Genomic DNA, 17482 nt, shown 5'->3' with positions numbered 1-17482 from the left:
TCCCGAGGTCAAGTGTGTGCGCTGGCTCACGCACACACGGCGCGAAGATGGCGATGAGAGCGGCGCTGCGGCGCCTCACCGCAAACTTGCCCTCCGGACTTCCTCAGCGCTCACCCGCGGCGGCTCTCCCGGCGACGCGACTGCTGTGGGCGGCGAGGACGTCGAGCACCGCGGCCGCCCGCTGCGAAGGTAAAAGAGTGAACATTCCAAAACTAAAAGTGGACGTCATGCTCGGCCGGCCACACAAACTTTTAACTGGCGCTGAAGATTAGCAGCAGCCCGTTAGCTACGTGCAACGCACCACAAAACTGAAGTTCTTCTTCCTTCCGACAGTTTTGACGCTTTTACATCACGTGAACTCTTCATTACAACAAAATGTGCCTGCTTGAGCAACTCATGAAACGTGTGCCGGCCAACGTGAATAAATGAATGCATTTCATGTTAGCACAAACATGACTAATAACGTTTCTGCTACAGTATTTAATATAAGTCCAGAATTCAGTGCAAAAAAAAAAAAAAAAAAAAAAATCATAATTTTTAAAAGCATATATGCAGTTGGGACAGCATCCCTGGCTGTGCTCTTCCAGCCATGCGTCAACATATTACAATCTGGTTTAAACCTGTATTTGTGTGCATGCTGAGATGGTGCCAACACTGGGGAATAGAGCACTGGCACTCTTCTAATTCATTGGAGAAATACTGTAATGGTGAAGCTTTGGATCAACCTGGCTGTGCACCTGCATTTCTCCACCCCTGATTTATATACCATTATATACAACCCCAATTCCAATGATGTTGGGATGTTGCGTTAAACGTAAATAAAAACAGAATACAATAATTTGCAAATCATGTTCAACCTATATTGAAGATGTTTAATGTTCAAACTGATCAACTTTATTGTTTTTAGCAAATAATCATTAACTTAGATTTTTTTTTGGCTGTAAGCAACATGTTCCAAAAAAGGCTGGGACAGGTGGCAAAAAAGACTGAGAAAGTTGAGGAATGCTCATCAAACACCTGTTTGGAGCATCCCACAGGTGAACAGGCTCATTGGGAACAGGTGGGTGTCATGATTGGGTAGAAAAGGAGCTTCCCTGAATTGCTCAGTCATTCCCAAGCAAAGATGGGACGAGGTTCACCTCCTTGTGAGCAAGTGTGTGAGAAAATAGTCGAACAGTTTAAGGACAATGTTCCTCAATGTACAATTGAATTTAGGGATTTCATCATCTACGGTCCATCATATCATCAAACGGTTCAGAGAATCTGGAGAAATGACTGCTTGTAAGCAGCAAGGCCGAAAACCAACATTCAATGCCCGTGACCTTCGATCCCTCAGGCGTTACTGCAGCAAAAACTGACATCAATGTGTAAAGGATATCACCACATGGGCTCAGGAACACTTCAGAAAACCAATGTCAGTAAATACAGTTTGGCACTACATCCGTAAGTGCAACCTGAAAGTCTACTATGCAAAGCAAAAGCCATAAATCAACAACACCCAGGAACGCCGCCAGCTTCTCTGGGCCCGAGCTCATCTAAGATGGACTGACGAAAAGTGTTCTGTGGTCCGACGAGTTGTTTTTGGAAATTGTGGCTGTTGTGTCCTCCGGGCCAAAGAGGAAAAGAACCATCCGGACTGTTATGGACGCAAAGTTCAAAAGCCAGCATCTGTGATGGTATGTGGCTGTGTTAGTGGCAATGGCATGGGTAACTTACACATCTGTGAAGGCACCATTAATGCTGAAAGGTACATACAGGTTTTGGAGAAACATATGCTGCCATCCAAGCAATATCTTTTTCATGGACAACCCTGCTTATTTCAGCAAGACAATGCCAAACCACATTCTGCACGTGTTACAACAGCGTGGCTTCGTAGTAAAAGACTGCGGGTACTGGACTGGCCTGCCTGAAGTCCAGACCTGTCTCCCATTGAAAATGTGCGGCGCATTATCAAGCGTAAAATGCGACAACGGAGACCCCGGACTGTTGAACAGCTGAAGCTGTACATCAAGCAAGAATGGGCAAGAATTCCACCTCCAAAGCTTCAACAATTCGTGTTCTCAGTTCCCAAACGTTGATTGAATGTTGTTCAAAGAAAAGGTGATGTAACACAGTGGTAAACGTCACCCTGTCCCAGCTTCTTTGGAACGTGTTGCAGCCGTAACATTCTAAGTTAATGATTATTTGCTAAAAAAAATCAAGTTGATCAGTTTGAACATTAAATATATTGTCTTTGTAGTGTATACAATTAAATATAGGTTGAACATGATTTGCAAATCATTTTATTCTGTTTATATTCATGTTTAACACAACGTCCCAACTTCATTGGCATTGGGGTTGTACATCGACCAGAACAGACCACGGATACTTAAAGCAAAATAATTCCGACATCGAGTAAATTCTCCTCGCCTGTAGTTGCCGCTTACACTGCGGAAGTTTGACACGTGCGGTTCATGTGCCTCAAAGAAAAAAGTCTTTCATCAGAAACAATCATGTCGATTTGGAAATTTTGATGTGTCAAAAGTAAGAGTGATATTGCTACTCTGTATCAATATCGGTGAGTACTCGCGTGAATACTTGTGCTGGCGTCGGTCTGGAAAAATGGCATGGAAAAATCCCTACTTCTGAACAAGCTATAGAGATTTAGATTTAGATTTTCCATTCTTAACGCTATCACTGAAAATGAAGCTCCATAAGATTGGTACAGTGAACCCCCATTCATTACCGTGAATAACTTCCAGACTCGCCAAATCCGTGATATTGACAAACCTTAACACGAAAATGTGGAAACAATTGTTGTTGTTTTTTTTTCTTGACGAACGTCCGCTAGCTTGTTGCTAACATACAATGTGAAAGACTTATAGACAAGCTGACAAAATTAACAGAGACGTTCAAACTGCAACTTTAACGCACAGGGAACAGCGACGCATAAACAGAGCAGACAAGAATATTCCCAGGCATGTATTTTCTATGCTATGAGGGAACAATGACTATTACCGGAGATTAATTACGCCGCATCTCTCGAAGTGGACCGCAGTGCTGCCTGGCTTGTTGCGCACAACACTAAATTCAAACTTGCGGAGGTATTCAAAAATATTTGAAGACAGAAGTGTTTTGAAGACAATGTTAATGAGTGGAGGATGAATCATAATATAGCCTTGGAATACTAAATGAATGCAGAGAAATCAGTTCTGTCAAATAAATGTACATCTGATTAGAACGTTTCCACTGTAAATGTTTATTCACTGATTAATTCACTTGTTGATCTTTGTTCTCTGTGCAGCTTTAAAGTTCACAGATAAGCACGAGTGGGTGCGAGTAGAAGGTGACATTGGCACCGTCGGTATCAGCAATTATGCTCAGGTAAGCCTTTTGTCTTTGTTCGCTCGCTAATCATTCATTTAGGATGGCTTATGACACGTCGGGTCCACAGGTTTGATGATGATTGGTGGGCTCACCTACAGCAACGTTTTTTTGTTTTGTTTTTTAAAATGAATATTGCAACTGATCATTTTGTCACACTGAAAAATAACTGCAGTGCGGTTGCAAATGCTTCTCCTTGTCATTTTATTGTGCTGCGTGATATTATACAAACTCTCGCCACAACCAGTCGCTTCTCCATTTGTGTACGAGAACACATTCAGGTCGCTTTGTAATTGGCTATAATTCTGTTCCGTGTCAAAATCAGTCCGTGGCTCGGCCGAACTAGTGTTGACCACACACATCAGTATTTCGCAAGTGGAATATTAAAGAGGTTTTATTTTATGATAACTGCCCCTGACTGTTTTCTGGGCAGCAGATTAAAAAAAAATAATAATAATTCTTGACACACCCTGGACAAGCTTTTTGAGACATCTGATAATTGGGCCTTGGCTGAGTTTCATTGAAAGAGGGTCAGTGAAGCTCACGTTAGGCCTGATTATCGGTATGTTTGTAGTTGTATGCTATTTAAAGGAGCGATGATGGCAGAGTTGAGCAGTTGCTTAAGGGGTCGTTGGGATTGCGAAATGGTTAAAAGAGAGATGCTGAACCCGACATCCTTTTTAAGGTCAACGCGCTCAAGGCCAAGTAATGACGTTATAGCGAATTCAGTGTGGCGCCACGTAGTCACATGAGTACAGTTCACGTGGTTAATTGATTGATCCATTTTCGGTCATGTGCTAACAACTTTGGATGATGAATGTCAAATTTTGTCTGATGACAACAAACATGAATTACATTTCAGGCTCTACATGAAAATCTGCAATATAGTCATGCCATGTTAATTAAAAAAAAAAAAAAACATTATTTTTTACCCCCCCCTTAAACTTTGAGTACAGATTAAATGTATTAAAACACACTTTTTATACACACTGATTATGTATATGACACCCACACAAAAATTGCAAGCATGAAATGTAGAGAATATACGAGGGCTGCAGCGAGCCAATATTTTTCGAATCAATAATTCCACTGATAATCCCATTAATTAACTAGCTAACCAGTAGCCAGACTGCATGTTGTTGAGTGCATGGGCATGAGTTGTGCCAGTAGCAACAGGTGTCTGAATACGCTTATTACATGTTTATTTTGTTACCATGTGATTGAAAGTACACCAGCGGCTGTGTCTATTATTGACTCATTTCTGGGGCATAACAACACATTCTAATTAGCGAAGGTAAATTAGCTACCGTCGGTACTTCGTGCTGCCAATTGTGGACGTACTGTTGCGGTACTGTTGCGGTGAGTTAGTTCTGCTTTGCAATCTCCACTGTGCAGGAAATAAGAATGGTGCTTACATGAGGATCACAGTTGGCGCTGGCACGATTCGTTTTTCTGAAAAAAACAATTGCTAGAATGGTCGGAAAAGTCACTATGCTGCGACAATCTCTCTAAATTTGCAACACTGAAGTCGTTCTTTTTTGTGTGTGCTTGCGCTGGTGACGTGCACATCAAAATTGTACAGAATAGAAACACGTTTGCTATCCACATAACCTGCAAATATGGAAAATGCGGGCACAAAAACACAACTGTCCCTAATGTATTGTCCTCCCGTGGGTTCAATTGACAGTTGGCAAACCAGGTTAATGGCCCATTACCGCTACCAACTTCCATTACAAGGAAACCAACTTGACTCTATGGCGGTCGAATGTTGATAAATTTGCAGACGCCATCTAGCGGCGGGATCTGAAGCGCATTTGTATCGCACATTTTTTGGCTCGTAATTTAAGTAAAAAACAAAAAATTGACAAAGCGACGGCTCGTATCTTGAAAACGCACCTCACATTGAATGCAGAAGAAACTTGTCACGTTACTGATCCCATGTAATGCGTTGCCTCATTTATTTCTGAAATTTTTAGGAAGCTTTAGGTGATGTGGTCTACTGCGGACTCCCCGAAGTCGGTCAACGTCTTGAACAAATGGGTACGACAGTCTCCACACACTGTACACTTTTGGGGGGGGGGGGGAAGCGTGCCGTGAGATGAGGCGTGCGTCACATTGCCTCCATGTTTGCGTTGCAGAGGACTTCGGTGCGTTGGAGAGCGTGAAGGCCGCCAGCGAGCTTTACTCGCCGCTGACGGGTGAAGTGAAGGAAATCAACACCGAGCTGGCCGACAATCCCGGACTGGTGAATAAAGCTTGTTATACAGACGGTGAGCGTCCCGCTAAGAGCGCATGCGCCATTAAAACATGTATCAGGACCTCAAGCTTAAATCTCCATTTTCAGGGTGGCTCATCAAGATGACCATCGAAAGGCCGGATGAGCTGGAAGGCCTCATGGATCAAGCTGCTTATGATCATTTGATCAAATCACTGGAATAATTCACCTTTGAAAATCGCTGTGCTACTTTTGTACTTCAGTAACATGCCGCAAAACCTCTCATCCTCGGTGCTATTTATTCTCATTCTGAAACAGTGCCATAAGGATAATTTTAGTCTGTCAATAGCTTCTGTTGTCAGATTCATTTAGTTGGTAAAACCTTATAAGGGCTCTTAGGAATGTTGGGTCTCTTTATTTTAAATGTGCACAGATGAGATGGAAGATTGGGCAGTGATTGCAAGTGCTGTCAACTTCATGCAATAAACTTTACAGTTTCTTTGAGGAGAAACGAACGGCTTTGAGTTTATTTTCAAAATCCTCAAACATGAATTAATTATGGTGTCACACAGTAACCGGTTCAAAAGCAAAGACGCTATTCGTAGGAAACGGGTCTTGCGCATTGGTTTTGCTGATGAGGGTATTGGTGTGTGCACCTGACCCGGGTTGCTCATTAAGTCCACGCACCCTGACCTTTACCCCTAGGTGCAGATACGAAGAGTGCAGAGGCCACTCGATTAATTATTACTGAGGCAGCGCTTTTAAAATCACTGAATGAATGACACGGCACATGGTAGCTCTCGCACCTTTTGGTATCCAATCGGAAGGGTGAGACATTATTCGAACGGGTTCATTTCACCAACAAGATGCCAGTTGTGGTGGCTTTTAAGTCTGTATTTCCCTGTTTTAAGACAAGCTGTATAATAAATGCAAATATCCGACAAGTTAGATGATTTCAGGAAGCAAACTCATTTGTAAGAAACTTGGTTATATGAGTCTACAGTCAGAGCCGACTATCGGGAATCATCACTACTCTAGCATACTAAGGTGAGTTCTTAACACTTACTAGCGGTTGTTAGAAGGCAAAAAATATATATATATATATATAAATTAATGCTAACATTTAATTGACGTGGTCAGAGAGATATTAATTTATTATAGTTACTGCACTTCCCCCCCCCCCCCCAGTATTTTTTTATTATTATTATCTTACATTGTGTGTCTACATGAGAGGGACAACCGTTCTCATTCATCGTGTTACAGTGCAGGACTTCTGGCCCTTTGCCTGCTTGTCTAGTGTGATAATCCCTCCTTTATTCTCTGCATTGTTGTTTGTTCAGGGTGCATGGGTAACAGCAGGTTTTTTTTTTGTTTTTTTTAAATGCAACTTTAGTGCCAGCATTTTGCACCCATGTTGATAAAGTGTAGAAAGTCTACATCTAGTGGCCAAATTCGGCAATGCAATGTCAAAATGTTGTAAATCACATATGCCAAACAACGAAAGGGCCATTGTATATTGAACAGTACATATTCATGTGGACTGTACAAGCTTTATCTGCAGCTATAATGCGCTAGTTATTTTTCTTCTACATAATGATAAAGCCATTATAAATCAATTTCAAAACCATTGATGTCCATTTTGGTGATATTACAAACATTTTTTTACAAACAATCTTCAAAGCGAATTTCATAATTTACCACTACACGCATTAAAATTGCTATTGAAAAACAAATCTAAATTGTACTTTTCAAACAAAACAAATGAATCGTATTTGTGCACTATCTGGACGCTATATGCACTCTTTGATAGAATTCTGCTCGTTGATTGGCTGGTTGACGGATATCCCACAATACACCGCTGCTCTTCTTCCTTTTTCCTTTCGGCCATTTTCCTACCTTGTAGGTATGCAAAACAAATCCTCCATCGATTTCAGTATAATCTCATTCAATCCATTACATAAACGAACCGTTTCTAAGTTGAAGTTGTTCCACTTAGTAGCACGATTTGTCACCTTTGAATTGAGGTGAATATTGACGAAGGTTTTCTTGCTGAGGTCTCTGAAACCGTCTGTTTTCGTAGCGATGTCGACTACCAGTAACGTGACTGTTAGCGTTTGTTGCTAACATTTCAGATGTAAAGGTGTTACCTTCTTAGTAAATAAAGAAGCGCGTAGTTAGAAGCAGTTAAAGCCGAAATTCCGTACCCCGTTTACTTGTTTCAGGGGTAAACTCAAACATGTCAAAATCCAGTAGAACCGCTGCTAACGTGGCTAACTTGCTGTCGGTCAGCTATTGCTCAGTGCAGATGCATGGCGGTTCAGTACCGGCGTGGAAGTCTTCACATGCCCGTAACTTATGCCGTGTTTCAGGGAAGTAGGCAGCCATGGCCCCCAGTCGGAATGGAATGATCCTAAACCCACACTTCCATAAAGACTGGCAGAAAAGAGTCCGCACTTGGTTCAACCAGCCAGCCAGGAAGCAACGCAGGTGAGTGTGTCTTGTCTACAGGCAAAGATGCTACGCTGACTTGTCATATTTGTGCATCTGAGTTTGCCTGTTTCTTCTCTGCTTGGCTAAAGTCATTTTGAATGCGTGTTACATGAAGCAACATTATATTGTTGCTGGTGTCGGTTGACAAACGTGCATAGCAATTGCTAACTTAATGTTGTTGATTGACTTTCAGTAAAGGTTGTTTGTGTTAAATTGTGTGCCTGCCGACAACATTTCTGAGAAATGGAATCTCACCAGGGCAAACATTGCCATTGCAAAGGGAGTCTATCCCATATAAGGATAATGCAATACAGCGGACACCCGCTTGATGTTGTTCATGAACCTATCCTCTATTATTGAAAAGCTCATCTAATAGCAGTTTATTTTTTGGGGGGCCCACGCCAAAGCAAAATTTAGGGCAGTCTTGGTGCCAAGGAACCGTACTCTGACCAGGTAAAAGTGACAAGTCCCTAAAGAGACTAAATAAGAAAATATCTTTCCCGTGTGCATTAGAAAGTTTCTCGTGCTCATGAGAAAACATCCCCACACGCACGAGAAAGTTTTGGGTGTTCATGAAAATCATTTTTTACTTCCTGTTTTTTCCCCCAAAAACGTGAAACATGCCACTTGTGCTTTCAAGAAACCCATGAAAGTGTGTGCAGCTTCTGGTGAGCTCTTGCTGGTTCGGTAAGCCCTCCTCAGGACCTGCTGCTGAAGCCATACATGGGGGCGATAGTTCGAGGAAAGCTACGAGGCACTCTAGGGAGGCCATGTCATTTAAAGGCACACAACATGGACGTTCTAGTGTGTCTATGACTTTTAACTTTTCCAATCATTTCAATGGGAAAAGTTGAGATGTGATTTGGGTTATTCATTTAATCACAGAAAAAAAATGAACTTGCCAGTCAAGGAGCCACTATGTTGAAGTGAGTTGAGGAGCTTAACTTGGACAAAAGTAGTTCTTTGCTGTCATTTTGTGGCAATTTTGGTGCCAAGAAATTATGTTGGCGTTTACGGGGGTGCCAATTACTTGTGGATTTGCGCTACTCCTGCTAGGGCTCGGTCTCTAACCACCACCAGTAGCAGGGAAAGTATATTGTATTCATATTAAATGTCATGGCAACAATAGGTTTCTTGGAAGCGTGAGGTGTTTCTGTGATGTTGCGGTCTAGGCAAGTAAAACAAAGTTTTCTTTCGTCAGGCGAAAGGCTCGTCAGGCTAAGGCCCGTCGCATCGCGCCCCGTCCTGCTGCCGGGTTACTGAGGCCACAAGTCAGGTGTCCCACCATCAGATACCACACCAAAGTCCGTGCTGGGCGTGGTTTCACCCTGGAGGAACTCAAGGTAACTTGTGGGTTGTGTGTCTTTAACAACCTTACCTTCAGTTTCCAGTTTCTAATGAGGCTAAAATATCTAATCCCAGTGTCCAATATTTATTGACATTAATGCCTAACGGATCTGTTTTTCTTGTCAAAATGTACAAAAGTATCATGTACGCTAGCTGGTGACCACCAGCTCACAGAAGCGAGTCAAGTTGTAGCCTAACTTATACTCTGCTGTCAGTACGCTAAAATATGCAATTAAATAAAGTGACCTTTCTGCATGTTTGTAAAAACAAAGTATAATACTACGAAGTGTAAGTAAAAAGGGTAATATGTTTTCAGTAGCACCCTAATTGACAGATAACACCGTAAAACTTTGCAGTTGGTACTTAATTACACCTTTTTACATTTTAAGTCAGAAGTATAGATTTTTTTGGGGGCGGGGGTAAGGGTTCATTGAGGACCTCGACACCATACTTTTCATTTGGGAATGACAGACCATATGAACACCCATGTAAAAAGTGCAGGTTTATCACATGAAATTAAAAATGTTTGCATATGAATCTGATTTTCTAGTTGAACAGTCAGATGATGACAATCTCTGGAATTTCTGTATTTGCCTGAAGAATGCATTGAACCCTTTTTGTCTGACTGTTCCTAAATCAAGACCCCGCCCCCATAAATAAAATGACTCTCCACCCGACAGATTATTTTGAACCTTCTTAATGCACCTTGTTCCACCCTATAGGCTGCGGGCATCCACAAGAAGACAGCCCGCACCATTGGAATCTCTGTGGATCCCCGTCGCCGTAACAGGTCCACAGAATCTCTTCAGGCCAACGTGCAGCGCCTCAAGGAGTACCGCTCGAAGCTCATCCTCTTCCCCAGGAAGGCTTCTGCTCCTAAAAAGGGAGACGGCACTGTAAGTTCCTCGTGTGCTGGGTAGGGTTGGGATTTTTTTTCCCCCCCTGCCCGATAAAGGTACCAAACTAGTATAAAAATGTACCAGTAACCTTAAAGAGAGGGAAATTCTGCTATGAAATACACAGGTTTTTATTGCAAAGCAAAATTAGCACTCAGGGTAAAAGTTTATAAAGTGCACTTTAACAAAATTGCCGTTTGCAACTAATTCCAAATAAGACTACACTAACATACTAACAATAAAATGACAAGACAATAATAGCATTTTGGCAGATAGGGAACAATTCCTCAAAAAAGGTTTCAATCCGTTTATTGCCACTCCCAGTTTAAGTTTACAGTCAAACTAATCGCAGAACAGAACTGTTGAGAAACGTGAATTTTAAAACCTCAGCTTTAGAAAAGTCCGCTATCTTAAAGTTAACACTTAATGCAAAATACCATTGAAGTGCTAACAAATAGTATCTATTGTGGTGTTAAAACCCTTTAAACAACAGATATTTGAATGCAGACAGTGCAGCCACACACACAGAAAGACAATAGCAATAATCACAGACAAAAAAAAAAAAAAAGACCAATATTACTGCATCTTAGTTGTGAAACCAGAAGGTGCACAATGTGGGGCTGGAACAGATGAATGGCATTTCCATTCATGTCAAGATGATTGAAATAGGAGGCTTTTGATCTATGAGTGTGGTTACAGAATGGATTAAACTCATAAGTCAATCTACCAGTGTATAAGAACTGGTGCACAACCCTAGCTGGTGGGCTGAACATAAATAGTTGGAAGAGTAAATAATCTTAGTTAGAAAGATGGCAATTGTAGGAATTAAAGAGTAAATAATGTCACTCTACCCTATATACTATTAATTGTTGATGGGAAATCGTTATTCTCTTTAATGCCAGGCTTCTATCATTGCAAAGAAAAAGTAGATTTGGAAGTAGAAAACTGGCACATTTGGATGGCCAGAGCAGGCTATCAGTCATAATTACCTCTGCCTTTTGAAAATGTAGCTTTAAAACACACTTCTATTTTATACTATGATTGCAAGTTGCGTGGCTGTGTGGGATGTGATTGTGTTGAAGTAGTAAACACTGTCCCTGTTTAGGAGGAGGAACTGAAGATGGCCACCCAGCTCACAGGACCAGTCATGCCCATCAAAACTGTGAGTTGCACGCTTCTGTTTGCGCCATTCAGACTTTACATGATAAGCTGTCTGAGCTTTATTTGCATTGTAGCAGTCAGATGATGACAATTTCTCCGGAATCTCTGTATTTAGTTGATGATACTTTTGAATCCATTTTCTGATGGCTGCCCTTCAAAAACAGATTTAGCTTCAGCAGTTTGTGCAGGTGTTGATAGTTTTTTTTTTTTTTTTTTTGTCCTTGCAGGTATACAAAAAGGAGAAGGCCCGAGTTATCACTGAAGATGAGAAGAACTTCAAGGCTTTCGCCAGCCTGCGTATGGCCCGCGCTCACGCTCGCCTCTTCGGTATCCGTGCCAAGAGAGCTAAAGAGGCTGCTGAGCAGGATGTGGACAAGAAAAAGTAAATGTAATTACTTTGGAACGTTGCAAAATAAAGTGTTTAAAAAGTTCAACCTGTGACTTTGGTGATTGAGGTCCTTCCTGATGGTGTTTTCCAATGTCATGGGCAACCATGTCATTGAATACCATAAAGTACTGTAGTTGCTTCTGCTACACTGTTGCTTTCACAGCGTCAACGCAAGATTTAGTAGTACGCTGCAACGGCACAATATTGAAGAATAAATAAAATGACCACGGTTGAGTTTGAATGCCCAGAATGTGAATTCATTGTAGCACTTGTTGATTGTCAGTAGATGGCGCAAGAGTCACAGGACACAATAGTCAAGAAAATTACTGAAAGCAAATCTCAAGGTTGTCTGAATTTATTTTTTTTTTTTTTCTCCCCACACTTAAAATCCTGAATTGCTGTCTCATTTTAGTGTAGTTCAATAATTGGGACCTGGAAGTGCTGTGGGCGTCATAGTGACCGACTGGTTAGAGCGCTTGCCTCACAGTTCTGAGGTCCGGGGCTCAATTCCAGTATGAGTACACACGCTTGAGTACTCAGTGGTTTCACTACCAATAACATAAGGGCTTTAGATACATTAAATTTCAGTTAACACTTGACAAATTGTGAACAAAGACAGTTCTTTCTGATTCACGATGGTTTACTGGTTTGTAATACCGCTGCAGGGTAGCTAGCACTAAGTACTGGCAAGGAGAACTTTTTTTTATTTTTATCAGAATCATCTTTATTTGCCAAGTATGTCCAAAACACACAAGGGATTTGTCTCCGGTCGTTGGAGCCGCTCTAGTACAACAGACAGTCAATTTACAGAACACTTTGGAGACATAAAGCCATTGACAAAAAAATCCTCTTGCACTGAGAGCAGTTCGAATGACTAATGCAATAGACCGGTGCAATGACCGTTGTGCAAAGGGTGCCGAGACTTCAAGCGAGTAGTACGATAGTCTGGGACAATGTTGAGTTTTCACCATTTCAGTTTTCCTGTAGTTGTCTCGCCATGCTGCACTATTTGCATATACTGGCCACTCAGGCCAGAGTAGCATCTGCTCCATTTGCACACTGAGGAGTATCTGTAACATTTGCACAACCGACATTGTCCCAGATTATCGCACTACTCGTCACTTTAAAACGCATACACTCCTTGAAGTCTCAGCGCCTTTTGCCTTAAGTATCGGTGGTTGGTATCTGCAGCCTTCATGAGTACCCGATACCTTGGAATAAGGCCTGTATTGACCTGATGGCTGGTATCGGTCTCACTCATCCATAGTTTATACAACCTACTACTGTAATACCCTTGAGAGAAACGGTCTGCAAAACACTTCGGGCGTCCGTCGCACTGAGTACACCGAAGCAAAAGCTGCTGTTGGCCACAGCTCATACAGACATTCACACAGAGGTTCATTGATGTCACAAGCTCTTTAAGGCACATGCAAGTAGAGTATACACAGACGCAATATGTACAGTATTTTGTATACGGTGTTAAAATACATTTACAATTTATTAAAAACTTTTTTTTAATGTTCAGATGTATTTAAAGTGTGTGGCAGGTGAAGTTTATGACTGTATAAATTAGGAAATTAAATGGTCTATATCGCAAATAAAAAATGGGCTAAGTACAGTATTCTCAAATCTGCCGTTTGAGTTACTCGTTATGTTACAAGTTGTGGTCATTGTTTTGTATTTATTCATCATGACATCCCGCTTTTTTTTTTTTTTTGCCTCATTGGTCACCACAATCTAATTGAGAGCCTATACAAGACTGTATTAAAGGATGTCTCATTAAAGGTAGCGCTCCCTCTTGTTCAGTGAAGGACTCTGACGGCGTCAATCACAGTTGAAGATTATCATCGCTAGGCAGAGCCTTTGCTCGTGCAAGTGTACATAATGTGATGTGTGAGAGTGCAGCACTGGGTCTCATCTGTTCGAATGTGGAGTCGTGCTCAATCTGTGTCGACATCTTTGTTCGAGCATGCAGAATTCCTTGTATTATGTGTAGTAGCCAAGGGGGCTGCATAAAAGGTGTCGTATTCAATCCGATCCCGTCTTGGGTGTCTCAAAAAAATCCGGTATTTGTGGGTCAGGAGGACTATATGATGATGACGGGAAAAATGAGGACGATAGTTTGCCCCCTATGAGTCTGGTGAAACCCAAGCAAGGCTATTGTGATGGATAACCATTGAATACATGTCATTGGCGCTGTGTTCATCCAATATCTGACTTATTGGTGTCAATCGATTCTTTTAATTACTTAGAAAACCTTCATGCGTGTTTATAAATACCCCTGGAGCCTATGGGGGCCATTGGAGGAGTGGGTGCCACTCAAACGCAACCTTAGTTTGCTTTTTTTGTTGCTATAGAGACAACAAGGATGTTGGCCTGCCGGGGATGTGAGGGGGGTGCATGTGTGCGTGTCTAAGTTCAGAGGAGAACCTGTGAAGGGGCCTCAGATGGCTTTCATTTTGGCAGAGCTCAGGTGTGCGCCTCCGAGCAGACGCTTCACTCGGATGAGGAGGCAAGGATGGAAGCTTGGCTATGTGACCGGGTGAGTGTCCACTTTCTCAATCTTTTCACACTAAATAACACTTGGCTTTCCAAGTGCCACTACAATGACCAACAGTATTAAAATGTAGCGTGTGGGTGCAGGGACCTCTTACAGGGGAGGAATTTCTTTTCAAGAATCCCCATAATACGAACTGCAATTAAACATAACGACCATGTGCACCCCCAAATCCCATGGGAATTATTATTTGAACGTTTCAACCGAAATATTCATGCCCTGTACAGTAAAAAGGAATGTGAATGTGAGTGTACTGCAATTAAAAAAAAAAAAAAAAAAAAAAAAAAAAAAAAGGTCAGCTTTCTTTTTAAAAAGCATCTGCAAGCTAGTATGTTTTTATTTGACTAATTGCCAGAATGAAGCCAGTGGCCCTGCCTGCAGCACTCAAGACGAGTGCTTCAGAGTGGGAAAACAAACATGTTCTCAGCACAAGGCCACTGAAAATGGGATTTGTTTGAAAGTGCTTTCAATTAAGCGTCCGCTTTCTCTTCCGCACCACACGGCGCACGCTTGACTGACAGCTCTCCAAATTGTGGTTTCGTCCCATTTTGAGGTCACCTTTGGCCCTACCAGGCCACATCTCAAAAAAGTGGCACCTCCCCTAAACCGTGTAAAAAAAAAAATATATATATATATATATATTACACAACACATGGAGATACATTCATGAAAAGAATACATTTGTGGGTGTATTGCGGCGCATACATCAACGCTGCTTGGAAACAATGCATTACATAACATATATCGCTATTGAATGATAGAAGAGCGTCGCAGCGGGTCACGTCATGAAGGATGACGGATGAAGGATGATCAATGTGATCTCTCCAGTGTACATCAGCTTGTTTATTGATGGCCTCTGATTGACATATTAGTTTGAAACTATTCATGAACACTCACATCAAGTATGGATGTGGAGAGTCTGGAATATGATTTGCGGTATTATTTTTTTTTCCTTTTCGTCACAGTGTCAATGGCTCATTGTATATGATTATTTAGTGTAAATTAGCATATTTCCATTGTTTTAACAAGCATGCAGGCTCGCTTTTGGACTCCGACTCATCGAGTGGAAGGGAACAAGCCCATCCTCCTCTCTCTCTCTCTCTCTCTCTCTCTCTCCCCCTCTCTCCCTCTTTCTTTCTCTCGCCCTCTCTATCTCTCTTATGTGTCCACACACTGTGGCGACCAATGAGGGAGGCAAATGAAGCTGCTGCTTTACAGGAGAGCATCCAAAAGTGGCGCACCACAGAAGAGTAAATAAAGAGTGAGGAGTGACATGAATGCGTCTCATTGAGGGAATGAGGAGCCTGGGTCTTTGAGCTCCTGCACAAATAAGTAAGTAAACGTCTTCCATTGTCTTTCGGAAAAAAATATTTTTGTCATATGTTGGAAGCAGCGCTAATTGTGATGAATGTTTTTATTTATTTTGACATGAGTCACTAAGTTCTGGATGACTGACTCGCTGTTGCTTGCCAGTTTTGCTGAAGCAGATGCACCGTGTTAATTGTGCGTAAACATTTTTGCAGAGCTCCTCTGAGAAGTTTTTGGGTCACAATTTGGTTGCGGGCGCTGTCTCTGGTTCTGAAATGATAGCAGCATAAATATGCAGGCGCACTTCGGGTGGCTGATTGTCTGTACCTGTTGCTATGCTAGACTTAAACTGTAACACTCAAGTCTACCTTTTGTTGGTGGTGGTGTATTTTTGATTTCATTTAAAAAAAAAAAAAAAATCTTTGGTTATATCAGTCAAGATTTTGCTTTAGATGCAAGAGTGTCAGTGCCCAACCAGACCCGGCAGACGGTACTGTGGTTAGAAAAACATGCTACTTATTATAATTTTTTTTTTTGCAACATACATGCTATACTGTGTTTAAGTGAGAGTAATGCATATAAAACCCTTTCAGCCGCTGATATTTGTACACAAACTGTGCAGGAAGACATTTAGATATTCAATATAACAGTACTCACAGACGTATATTGTTTATTGTCTGTGAAGAATATTACTATGGCTTACTGAGGAGCTAAGGGCGTCCCCGTGTACAGTATATCCGTATATCTGTATTATTCTGTTCCGAGGTCGCCAAGGTTTGCAAACCAGAAGGAGCAGCACATTGTCCATTGAATTGAAGCAAAAAATGTGGCAATAACTGGTGAATTTCTTTACATACAAATTAGTTATGTCATTACTGTATGTTTTTATGAAGTACTTTATGTAACTTTAACTGTATGTTTTTATGAAGTAAATATTATCGAGTGCTATTATTCTTGTTAAAAAACACTTTTCTTTTGGTGTGGCTACAATGGATTAATGGCATTTCCATTCATTTCAACAGGAAAAAATGTTTTGAGATCCAAGTGTTTTGAGTTACGGTACGAGCACAGTCATGGAACAAATGAAATGCATTTTTTTGTTTTTTTAAACGGATTTTTATTGGATGTGCGGCCTGTTGCTCCTGAACTCTACCTTGCAACAAGAGACTGCACATACGTTTGTGTGAATTGACCACTTGATGCATATCAGTCTTTCAGACGCGAATATTTGTGACTCAAAACAGCTCCTAGGTAAATTCTGATTTAGTTGCCAATTGTCAAGAACTAAAATGCGCCGAGCTAATTTCTTTATTGTCACCCTACAATCACTTTGTTGCAATAAATAATGACTGTCTTCCATTAATTTGTTGGTGTTGTGGCAGTAGGTGGCATAACCCTCAGTTGCAATAACTGCATCAAGCCTGCAACCTACTGACTTCACCAGACTGTTGCATTCTTCTTTTGAAATGCTTTTCCAGGCCTTTACTGCAGCCTCTTTCAGTCCCCTCTTCAGGAGGTAAAATGCATGCTCTATTGAGTTATGGTCTGGTGATTGACTTGGCCAGTCTAAGATCTTCCACTTTTTCCACCTGATAAAGTCCTTTGTTGTGTTGGCAGTGTGTTTTGGGTCATCGTCTTGTTGCATGATGGAGCTTCTCCCGATTAGGTTGGGTGCATCTTTCTGTTGATTGCCAGACAAAATGGTTTTGTAGTTCATTCTGCTGCCAACATCATGAGTTACATCATCAAGTGAGCCG

General features: G+C 41.5%; 2 protein-coding genes and 2 non-coding genes across 8 annotated transcripts in view; all 4 read left to right on the top strand.

Annotated features, from left to right (window-relative positions):
* Nucleotides 1–20: 20 nt before the first annotated feature.
* gcshb (glycine cleavage system protein H (aminomethyl carrier), b) lies at nt 21–6078 on the top strand. Its single transcript, XM_061703448.1, has 5 exons — nt 21–189; nt 3284–3363; nt 5340–5403; nt 5502–5633; nt 5708–6078. Exons 1-5 carry the CDS (start codon nt 48–50, stop codon nt 5800–5802), a joined length of 513 nt encoding a protein of 170 aa, XP_061559432.1. The 5' UTR covers nt 21–47; the 3' UTR covers nt 5803–6078.
* A 1357-nt stretch (nt 6079–7435) lies between these two features.
* The window catches only part of LOC133399262 (large ribosomal subunit protein eL13), a 39464-nt gene continuing 29417 nt past the window's right edge, over nt 7436–17482 (top strand). Inside the window, exons 1-6 of one of the 5 annotated variants that reach the window (XM_061670671.1) lie at nt 7436–7481; nt 7948–8065; nt 9270–9411; nt 10138–10311; nt 11417–11473; nt 11700–11906. In XM_061670671.1, coding sequence (XP_061526655.1) covers nt 7962–8065; nt 9270–9411; nt 10138–10311; nt 11417–11473; nt 11700–11858 — 636 coding nt within the window. In that variant the 5' untranslated portion in view covers nt 7436–7481; nt 7948–7961 and the 3' untranslated portion in view covers nt 11859–11906. The other 4 variants (XM_061670672.1, XM_061670670.1, XM_061670673.1 and 1 more) reach the window with 4 other exon arrangements.
* LOC133399448 (small nucleolar RNA MBII-202) lies at nt 9979–10053 on the top strand. The gene has a single exon (XR_009768216.1). It is a non-coding gene; the product is annotated as a small nucleolar RNA MBII-202 (small nucleolar RNA).
* Nucleotides 11555–11643, top strand: LOC133399447 (small nucleolar RNA MBII-202). The gene has a single exon (XR_009768215.1). It is a non-coding gene; the product is annotated as a small nucleolar RNA MBII-202 (small nucleolar RNA).

Source organism: Phycodurus eques, chromosome 2 (assembly GCF_024500275.1).
Source record: "Phycodurus eques isolate BA_2022a chromosome 2, UOR_Pequ_1.1, whole genome shotgun sequence".
NCBI lineage: Eukaryota > Metazoa > Chordata > Actinopteri > Syngnathiformes > Syngnathidae > Phycodurus > Phycodurus eques.
The sequence above is the reverse complement of the archived record's forward strand: the minus strand, read 5'-3'. Positions and strand labels throughout refer to the sequence as shown.